Genomic DNA, 11772 nt, shown 5'->3' on the forward strand with positions numbered 1-11772 from the left:
TGACAAAGCGTCAATTGTGTTGGTTTGTTGTGAGTTACATAACGATATCAAAGATGAACAAAGAAGGGATGAATTGTTAGAGGAGTATGGTCGGGAAAAACACATAATAGATGAACTTAATCCCGCCCCTCAATCTTTTGAACAAGTTAATGCAACTACAACTCAGAGGAAAAGTGCAAGACAAATGACAGTAGCACGCCTCCAAATTGCAAACGAATTGGCCATCGATATGAGGTTACCTCAGATTCCTACTTCGGAAGACTTTCTAATGGTTGGACTACATGGTTGTATACTTAACAATGTTATTTTGATACTTATGGAGATTGGTGATCGATTCAATTTTATGTACTTTATTTGGTTAACTTTTAAACTTATAGATATTGATGGTGTTGATGGATTAATGGTTATGTACTTAACATCGTTTATATCTTTGTGGCATGTTTAAATATTTTTCATATCATACCCATTATTAAACCATCTTTTTATTTGACCAGATGATTTCTAGTCAGTACACGCTTACACATGCTAGATGTGAAGTGTGCAACTCCATTTGTAGTACGGATATAACAAAGAAAGGTCCCAATACAGGTAGATATTTTTTCAAATATCTACAACATAAATAATTTTTCATGTGGGTGGAAGATTTAAGATTATGTCAATGTAGAGAGGGACAATGTAAGGTACGAACATAAAAAACCGCAGCAAACCCCGGCCGAAGATTCTGGTGTTGCTCAAAATCAACAGGGGTATGCCTAATATTCACAAAAATTTATAACATTGATTATATTCTTTTAAGGTTATGAAATGTTAATAAGAATGTTTTTATTTTTTATACAAATTCAAAACCCGGGTTATAGGTTTTTCAAATGGATAGATGAAGAAATCATGTGCGGTTATAAACAGCATAACCCAATGTCAAGTGATTGTGTGAGCACTTCAATTTCAGTCACCTCTTCCTCAACTCCTACATCTGTACGGGTTATGAAATATTTGCAGAAAGCTATGCAAGAAGAGGAAGAAAAAAAAAGGATTTTAATAGGAACAATTCAAACTTCAGAGGAAAAGTAAAAAATATACAATGATATCCTTGAAGACCTTAAGAATATGAGCATAAACAAAAAATGATGATTGTTCAAATGATTGTGTACCTTTTATTTCAATATATACTTTATGTGGGTTTGTAATAACTAATGTACTAATATTATTTACTTTATATGGATTACAATATTAATGGTTACACATAATTTTCTTTATATGGTTTTTATTATTTTTTAATTAAAAATAATTTTTAATGTCCTACCATCCATGATTTTATATGTATTTTAGTAAAAATAGAAATTTTGTAATTTACATTAATCAATACAAAACTGTTATAGAAACAGCTTTTATCAAACTCTTTTCAGTATTAATAGTGTTCTGGATACGTTTCTGGAACAGGTTTATCAAACACCTTTCAGGAAGCCAGTAACGTTATTCTAGTAATAGTAACACTAAATTACGTTTTTAGTCAAAAACAAAACATAAACGCTACTAACATTGTCAAACGGTGCCAAAGTCTTGGCTACTACACACTTTTATCATCAATAGACTTCGATTTATCTAAAAAACCTTTTTTTGAAGGATGACTTCAACCATGTCCAAAGGAAACAGAGTCTCAATTAATGGATTGTTCCTTATCAAAAAAAAAAAAAAAAAAAAAACATTTAAGGGAATGTTCCCAACTCCTATTAGCTAAAATTAAATCACTAACATTATGTAGATCCTGCTATCTAATTACATAGGTTGGGATCTTGTAAAAATTAAGACGGGATCCATGGATTTCCAAAAATCTATTTTTTTCTCCTAACTACACCCCAACAAACCCATTTTTGCAGTTGATCATATTAAGACCTCTTCAAACCTAGGATGCAAAATATGACTTTTTACTCTTAAGTTCTGTTTGGTTGCAAGGAAAATTAAAAAGGAGGGAAGGGAAATTTTTCAAACCTTAAAAAAAAAACTTTTGAAATCATTACCTCGTGATTGTATAAACTACTTAAATTTCTTATCATATTTAGTAATGATACATTTCACATATAATATTTATTTTACTTTTTAAACCAAAAGGTATTGGATGCAAGGTAAAGTGAAATTTAATAACCAAATATGAAATGATTTGGAATTAGTGATATTATCACATGGGATAATGATTACAAAAATTCTTTTTTGAAGTATAAAAATTCCACTTCCCTTCTCTTTAATTCCCCATGCAACCAAACGGAGCCTTAAGGAAATTCAAAAACATTTTGATTTCAAAATCCTAACTCAAAGAGAATATGGATCTTTTTGGATCTCTATCCTGAGGGTAACGAAGAGAGCTCGGTTTTCATTGCCCTTCCTTTTTTTCGTTCCAGAAATGGGATTGCAGGCTAATGTTTTACAGGCCTAAACAAACAGACCAGCATAATCTCTAAGGACCAGAAACCATTTAAATTCTCACATGCACAGAGAGAGAGACAGAGAGAGAAGTCAAATCAACAAGGTCCATAGTATAGAATAGAAGCCCATCAATACAAGAACATAAAGAACATATTCAACAGAAGAATTATGACGGAGAAGCAATTTAGGGGACCTTTTGAGTTAGAAATGGTGGTACCAATGATTTCTATAAAAGTACCCAATTTAAAGAATAACAATTAAAAAGCATTATAAAGGACATTTGTCCTGCTGCGCATCAACATTGTACCAACAGAATTCATGTATTATGTGCACCATGTGTTCGGGAAGCCCATATTCCAAAGACAAGAAACCAGAAGACAAATAAGATCGCCCAGTATCTTGCAGGTCCATATTTAATTCTAGATAGCACAATCTGCAAGGCCCAACAGACAAAATACATTATTCCAAATAATTTTCAGATGACTACTAGAACTACAATCTTAATTCTTTTAAGACAGGTGAATAGCAAGCAAGAAAGGCAAAACCATTCATCACAATGCCTGAAAATAGGTGACAGGGAGAAAAGGAGACAGAGCATAAACAGCCAAAACAGATCTCTAGCCTAACAACTACACAAGGCAATCAAGAAAACAAGATGGCTGCACAGACTCATCCCCTTGATCTGTTTAGGGAGACAGCAATTTTAACAACAAAGGTAGAAATATGGAATCAACACATGCACAGACAACCATCAGCCTCTAGACACTTCATAAATCATAAAAATCTTGATGACCAGATTACTTCTTCTCATCCTTCACTATTCCCGGGTCAGTTGCAAGAACCATCGCACAAACTTGAGGAAGCTTCTTCTAAGATTGGAAGATGCTTTCGAGTCTGATGAAGCACAGCCTAAGGTTATGGATTTCCAAGGCTGAACTACAAGGAAAGGTGGTGGGAAGACTTACAAAAATAGAGGAGACTAGAGGGAAGAAAAAATCTAGTGCTTCCACCATCAACATGTTTCATCATCAAAAAGAGGTAGATTGTTGGCATATTGCATTTTGCCATATGTTTTGATGATGAGCTAAACATGGTTGTGATGGTTTTATGGAATACTAACTTGTTTGTTAAAATGTGCTTCAAGTGTTTAATATCCCCACAAGCTCAAGTTGGACTATATTAGACCTAATTAAGTATTGAATTCCCAAGAAAAGTCGACCAAGAGCAAAGATTGAAGCCTTATTCTACCATTTGGAGTGTCAACAAGTCGTGACTCGCGACCATCCAAAAGTTGAAGATACCAGACTTGGAAGGAACCATGAGGATCATGAAGATCAAGACAAACTTCAAGACATAGGATTTAGTTTCATAATTGTACAAGTTTTTGCAAATCCAATGTAATGATTCCAGCAGGCTAGAAGCCCTTAAAAAAGTGTAATTGGTCACCCAAAAAGCTAAGGGAGTCGACCAATCTCACTGGAGACAAGTTGACAATCTTTAGTGACTAACTAAGAGGTAATGCAAAAGTCGACCTCGAACCAGTGAGAGATTGTTTGCAGCCAGGATCAACACGATAAGGATCTATTAATGGTGTACAACAACAGCAACAATTTGGGACAACAGCAGCAGCACTCGATTGACCTTCTGGGCAGAGGAGTGTCCATACAACAGCCCTGGTTCGATTGGAAGTAACAGCAACAATCTTGGGGGTCAATAGAAGGATGGATTCAGATCTTCAGATTGTATTCTCAGTAGTTGTTGCAGTCACAGGTAGTAGCAGCAGTCAGAAGGTATAAGGGAATCTCAGTAGTCTTCAGTTGAGGTTTTTAGAAGCAGCAACAGTCATAAATAGCACTAGCCACCAACAGGGAATCAAGGAATCGAGCAGGGTAGTTTGCAGGAGCAGCAATGGAGATCGAAGAGGGGTAGGGAAGAAGAGAAGATAGAAGAAGGGGGTAGGGGGATGGGTCTCTCACCCACAGCTATCTCAGCTGTTGTAACATAGGGAAAACACCCATACTCGTTGGCTTAATTGGCCAAACAATTCTTTCTCAAATTCTGTATTTTCCATTAAGATCTGATGCCTTTTAATAGGCAAGCTTACAATAAAACTTCCAAAAATAAAAGCTAATTCTAAAATAAAAACTCAATAAATTAGAAACTACTAAATCCTAAGAGAAATTAACTAAATCTAATTGGCTTTATAATTCAGCCACAAAATAGAAACTTAAACAAATTAGAAACTACAAAATTAAAAACATAATAATAACTGAATTAGAAACTAGACCTAATAAAAATAAAAACTAAAGAAAGTCTTCAAGTTCAATCTCCACCAATCTGTCCATATCAGCTCCAAATCACTGTTCACATGAACAGTAAGTCGTGGTACTGTTCATGTGAACAGTAACTATTTTTTTCTTTTTATTAATTATGTCCGTCTTCTTCATGCTTCGATCTACATCAAGATGGCAATCAACCGTCTAATGCAGTGTTTTGCAACCAGTGAGTTCTATTGATCCCTATTGGTTCCCAAACCCTATCAAGAATACGAAGCAACAGTGGTAATTTGAAATAACCCAAAAATGAAAGGAGGAGGAGGAAAACCAACCTGGGAGGGAGGATGAAACACCAGTCGACCTAGTCTCATGCTCTCACAGTAACCGCTTTATTGAAATCAATATTTCATTCATTCAACAACAACCACCACCACCACCACCACCTAGCCTTATCCCAAATAAATGGGGGATTTTTTTTTTTTTTTCCCATTCATTCAATCCAACCCAAATCAGCATGGGTTACAGTCTTACCTAATAAAGAAGAAAAAACTCCTAAACAAACTCACATAGAGTTCAAAGTTATTTGGACTCTCACTCCTACGTAGCTAACAAAGAGATAATGTTAAAAATGGAAATTGACCAAAATAACCCTATTTAACCCTACGTGTAACTGCATCAGTTTCGTTTCCTAATCCAAGTAAATTACTTTCATATTTCTAAATCTGACCATCAGTCTTCAACCTAACTTCACTGGATTGTTCCCCTTGACAGAAAGACCCTTCAACCAGAATTCTATAAGCATCTGAGTTGTTTTGAGTCTGGTTTATCCTTATTCCCAGTGATCCTGTCGCAATCTGACCTCGCACTGGATCTCACTGGTTTATGATTAGTTCTGCATTAGATCCAATGCGGCTGCTGGGTATAGGCTAATTCAAAATTACGAAACCTGATATTTTGTAGCCAAGGGACTAGCCTGTGGGGAAAGTATCATGAAAGGACTGAGATTACCTCCAATGTATTGATACAAAGGTGGGTTTAGGTAACATAACTCGATTTTGGGATAGAATTTGGTATTCCACCATAGGCTGAGAAATATATCATCCCCAATCTTTACAAACCATAGTTGTTAAGGTGCCACAGTAAGCCAAGGCACCAAAGCGAGTACCTAGTTCTTTTAAATGAGGGTTTCGGTGTATATATCCGTAGATATATGGGTGATAAGATTATGCAGTAAGGATGAGGGGTAATAGTTAAAAAATTTATGGATATATGGGCAAGGGTTATGATTGAAGTATGGTTACAATGTAAATAAAATAGACCTTGTGGAATAAATATAACAACATTATAAACCAGAGCCCAATTGGAGCTTTTGCCTGATTTAGACTTGATGAGGGGAGCAGCCAGCATCAGCAACTTGAAGCGGTAATAAGGTATGTCTCTTCTTCTTATTATTTTTCTTCCTCTACCTCCTCTTCCTCCGAGTTTGGATCAGGTCCCCACATGGGGACATGTGGGGTCAAATCTGGACCCGCCATGGGGTGTGGACCCTACACACCAGAGGTGGGTTCCACACCCCATGGACGGTCCAGATCTGTCCCCATGATCCCCATGTGTGACCTGATCCAGACTCAATTCTTCCTCCTCTTTTCTTTTTTATTTTAATTGCAGCCGCCAAGGCACCTTGAACAAAAAAGCGATAAGATGCCTCGAGCATAAGGGAACACTTTGCCACCCAAGCAACATCTTTACAACTATTGTGGGGAACAAGGCAGCAATGGTGGTGGCAGGTGGTATTACAAAACAAGAAAAAACAGACATGGGTACACTCCTTTAAAGAAAATGTAAATGATGGGGTTCAATCAAATAGCTAAACTGTTCTGGATTCTTCAGGTAGTTATTACTAAACATAGAGAAGACGCTTTAAAAGAAATGCAGACTAGAGAGATCTAGCTTCTTTCCTGACAACAGCACAATATCCTAAATGCACACTTTCATCCCTCTACTTTCCAAGTTTGGCAGTTTGTGCCACAGTTCCTCCAAGAATATAATGTCTTTACTCTTTAATGTGGTTCTAAATTGGTAGGAATTCAACTAGAAGCCAAATAACCAGGATCTGTTATGAACAGTAACTCGTGTAGGTCAAAAATAGATATTTTGGTCAAATTATGGTTAGGGTATAATGGAACCTAGGGTTTGATGGTAGGGTTAGGGTAAGTTGATGTTGGGGAGTCTTCTAGTGAAGGTTACTTTAAGTTTTTGTTGAAGTATTAGTGTGCTAGGGGCAGTTTAGTCTTTTCCTCTTTCTTTTCTATCGGTTCTTGAGTTCTATGTAATGTCGGTTGGTTGTAGGGGCAGTATTGTCCTATCCTTTTACTAATTACTATGATTAATTATAAATAGAACGGAACAGACCTGTGGTAGAACATTCTGTTCTAGCCGCAGGTTATCTCCCACCTTTGAACCTTGTGTGCTTCTTCTCCTCTCTTCTTCTCTTCTTTTTCTTCTTCATTCTCTTATTATTCTGGTCTGATTATAGGATCTTGATGTTATAACATGGTATCAGAGCACCTATAATCAAATTAGAGTCTCTTCCACAATTCCCCTGCTAATGTCTCTTTCACAATTTTACCTTGTGGTGTGCAGCCACCTATTGCTGTGGGTTTTTTTTTTTTTTTTTTGGGTGGGGGATAGATTGTTGAGGGTACTAGGAGTTAAAACCACTCCTTTCCCTATTAATGGAGTGTTTTAGTTTTTCCTATACTACTAATGGTTGCTGATTTGAAGATTACATCTCCTACAGCCAAGGTCAGCAAAAATCGATTCCAAGGCAAAACCCTGACAATGTCGATCTCCTCTGTATGGCTGTTTTTGGAGCTGTGCTTATTGAAGATTGTGATGCTATGCTTCCTAGTTGGTATTTGCAATTGATTGCACCTCAGATTTAATGCCTATACTGCATATTTGAAGTTGGGGGTATTCTTCTCAAAACCCTGACAACGATCTCCTCTTGGCCAGTTCAATTTTGTCTTCTATTCTGCTGGTTTGTTTCTTCTTGTTGTTGAAGATTCAAACTCTTCCAAGTACTAGAGTCAGTTGCTGCTCCCTTTTTTCCTCTACATATTAAAGTTAGTTGTGTTAGTCGCTCCTTAGTTATCTCTTCCAGAATCGACTGCTATCACCTTGTTTCAAGAATCGATTGTTGTTGCCTTTTAGGTGTTTGAAGAATTTCCTAAATCAGCTGTTGCTGCCCTTACTGATTTTTTGAAGATTTTTCTCTCATTATGGCTGACACAAAGACTTCCACCGATAATGTTAATGTTCAGATTACATCTATCAAGTTCAAGGAGAGTTCCAATTATCTATTGTGGGCCCAAGCTGTCTGTGTCTACATTATGGCTAAGGATAAACTTAGCTATATTACTTCTGCTCCTCCAGCTCCAGATTCCAAGGACTACAGTGTCTGGGTGAAGGAGAATGCAATTATTCTGATTTGGTTGTGGAATAGCATGGAACCCGATATTGCTGCCAATGTCATGTTTCACACAACTGCTAAGGGAGTGTGAGATGACTTGAAGGAGACATATTCTCAAGAGAAGACTATGATCCGTATTTATGATCTTTATAAGAAGCTATTCCAATTCCAACAGTCCGATAAATCTCTTCAGGAGTACTACAGTACTTTTAATGGGATTGTTGAAGAACTAAATGTTTTTCATCCCCTTACCACTAATATTGAAAAATTGAAGGCCCAACGGAATGAATTTTTTGTCTCCAAATTTTTGGTTAGATTGAATCCTAATCTGAAGGCTGTGAAGGGTCACTTACTTGCTGGTGATTTGGTTCCCACTCTCTATGATACTTACTCTAGGCTGCAGCGTATTGTCTTTCCTAGTTCCAAACCAGATCCCACCCCCAAGGAAAACTCAACATTCACCACTAGTAGACGTCGTGGTTCAGGGGAGGACGTAGTACTGGTGGCCTTGGCTCTAGTGGTCTTGGCTCTGGTGGGCAGCATATTGACAAAGCTGCTCAGCAATGTTCTTATTGTGGGAAATTCAATCACACTATTAATACATACTGGTCCAAGCATAGGAAACCAGAATGGGCCCAACACTTGGCCAATCATGCAGCTCCTGAAGAAGGGACAGACATGGTTGCATCCAGTGATTCTAAATCAGGCTCAGCCACGGTAAAATCCTCCTCCGCTCTTCATGATGAGGTCCATCAGCTGATGTGCCACATCAAGAGTCTTGAGTCATCCACTTCCACTACTGGGGCATCTACTTCCGCTACCACATTGGCTCATGCAGGTACACCTGCTTTTCTTTCCATCACTTCCACACCCTGGATTATTGATTCGGGGGCTTCTACTCACATGACTGGTAAGTCATCTATTTTTAATTCTATTTCATCTAACTCTCATACTCCAGCCGTTATCCTTGCCAATGGATCTTCTACACCAGTTACTGGGTATGGTACTGTTTGCATTAACTCTAACCTTTCCCTTTCTTCTATATTACATGTACCTCAATTTCCCCAAAGTCTTCCTTCAGTTAGTCAACTCACTAAAAATTTGAATTGCTCAGTAAAACTTTTTCCTTCTCGCTGTCTTTTCCAGGATCTTCACACAAGGAAGACGATTGGTGGAGGGCTTGAGAAAGATGGCCTAGATTATCTCTATGATGCTGCCCCATGTAATTTTGTTGTTGTTATTACTGTTAGTGGAGAGTCGCCATTCCAATGGCATTGTTGATTAGGACATTTGTTCTTGTCTAGGTTAAAAATTTTATTTCCGCAATTTAAGTATTTAGATAGGTTGGAGTGTGAGGGTTGCGAGTTGGGACAGCATCATCGTGCTTCTTATCTATCTCATACTATGCCCCGTAGTCCGTCTCTATTTTCTTTGGTTCATTCAGATGTATTAGGTCCTTGTCGTGCAAGTAATAGACTTGGTTTTCGGTATTTTACCACATTTTTGGACGACCATTCTCGACTTACTTGGTTAAATCTTTTAAAGGATCGTTCTGAATTTTTACATGTATTTCAGAATTTTTGCAATGAAACAAAACCCTAGTTTAAAGCTTCCATTCAAGTTTTTCGTTTTGATAATGCTTTGGAATTTGTTCAAAATGAAATTTCCTCTTTTTGAGTAGATAATGGAATGATTCACCAAACCAGTTGCTCCTATACTCCTCAACAGAATGGGGTAGCTGAACGGAAAAATAGACACTTGCTTGAGGTCGACCGTGCTATTATGCTTCATATACAAGTGCCTAAACATTTTTTGTGTGATGCAGTTCTTACTGCATGTTACTTAATTAACCGAATGCCTTCTTCTGTGCTTGCCAATAAGTCTCCCTTTTTTATGTTATGTTCTGAGTTACCGATTTTTAACTTGCCACCTCTGGTTTCCGGATGTGTCTGCTTTGTTCATAATCTCCATCAACTGGGTGATAAGTTAGACCCTAGGTCAACTAAGTGTAATTTTCTGGGTTACTCCCGTACCCAGAAGGGGTACCAGTGTTATGACCCCCTTACTCGGAGACAATTTGTCAATGCTAATGTCACCTTCTTTGAAGGTACCTCTTACTTCTCTGGTCAGCCCACCTTGTCGGGTGACCCCTTGACTGTGTCTAACTCTTCTCCCATTTCAGTGGTTGTTCCTCTATTTACCCTTCCTCTGCAGGTGTATCGGCGTAAGAGGCATATTAGGCAGCTCCGTACATATACTACTGGCCCATCCCCATCTCTTCCTGATCCGTCCTCAACCTCTGGTGTGGATCCTCACTTACTTGTTCTTCCTGACTTACCAACTGAACCAAATGACTTGCCAATTGCTGCTTGTAAAGGTCAACGGTCATGCACCCAAAAATCTTTAGTTGCATACCTCATTGAAAAGTTTGTGTCACTCTCCTATCTTCCTTCTTGTTACCATAGTTTTGCTCACTCTCTGTCTACTTACTCCATTCCTCACACCCATATTGAGGCCCTTGCTATTCCTGCTTGGAAGAAAGCCATGGACGTGGAAATGGATGCCTTATTGACTCGTCATACATGGGAATTGGTGGAGTTACCTCCTGGCAAAGACCTGGTGAAGTGTAGGTGGGTATATACTATTAAGTATTGTCAATAATAAGAGAAAAGGAAGAAGAAGAAGAAGGAGAAACGAGAGAAGAAGAGGAGAAAGATGAATGCAACTTGGGAGTTACACAATGAGGGTAATCCTCCCTCTAAACTTCAATATATAGCCACTTAAGGGTAAAACAGGAAAACAGAAAAATAAAAGTAAAACTAATTTACTAATCTACCCTTCCTCACACCTCTCGGTATTAGCTATAGAAACTAATACCGAGACTACATAGTTCTCAATAACACTCCCCCTCAAGCTGGAGCATAGATGTTAATCATGCCCAGCTTGTTACAAATATAATCCACTCTCGCACTCCCCAAAGACTTTGTGAACACATTTGCAAGTTGTTCTCCTGTACGTACGTGACCAGGAGAAATTAAACCTTGTTGTAGCTTCTCTCGAACAAAATGACAGTCAACTTCAATGTGTTTCGTTCTTTCATGAAACACCGGATTTAAAGCAATATGGACAGCTGCTTGGTTGTCACACCACAGTTTCATTGGAGAATCATCAACAAAACCAAATTCAGCCAACAACTGTCTTATCCACATCAATTAAAAGGTAGCAAGTGCCATAGCCTATACTCTGACTCTACACCAAAACAAGCAACTACTGTCTGTTTCTTGCTCTTCCAGGACACCAAATTACCACCAACAAACATGCAATAGCTTGTAGTAGACCTCCTGTCAACTGGAGACCCTGCCCAATCAGCACCTGAAAAACCCTCTATCTGCCTATGTCCATGATCACTGTATAGAAGATCACGTCCAAGAGCCTTTTTAAGATAGCGTAAGATATGCACAACTGCCTCCCAACAGACCCTGCCTTTTTATTGACTTCACTCACAAAAGAACAAAAAAATTGAGAATAATTCAGAATGACATTTCATTAAATAAAGCCAGGTAACCCTGGAATAGTCATCAACAAAGGTTACAAAGTAACGATAAC

General features: G+C 37.9%; 1 protein-coding gene across 3 annotated transcripts in view; it reads right to left on the reverse strand.

Annotated features, from left to right (window-relative positions):
- Window positions 1-2550: 2550 nt before the first annotated feature.
- The window catches only part of LOC122669196, a 33776-nt gene continuing 24554 nt past the window's right edge, over window positions 2551-11772 (reverse strand). For all 3 annotated transcript variants that reach the window (XM_043865892.1, XM_043865891.1, XM_043865890.1), the window contains one exon: window positions 2551-2851. In XM_043865892.1, the coding sequence (XP_043721827.1) occupies window positions 2838-2851 (14 nt within the window). In that variant the 3' untranslated portion in view covers window positions 2551-2837. The remainder of the gene's footprint in view (window positions 2852-11772) is intronic.

Source organism: Telopea speciosissima, chromosome 7, assembly GCF_018873765.1.
Source record: "Telopea speciosissima isolate NSW1024214 ecotype Mountain lineage chromosome 7, Tspe_v1, whole genome shotgun sequence".
NCBI lineage: Eukaryota > Viridiplantae > Streptophyta > Magnoliopsida > Proteales > Proteaceae > Telopea > Telopea speciosissima.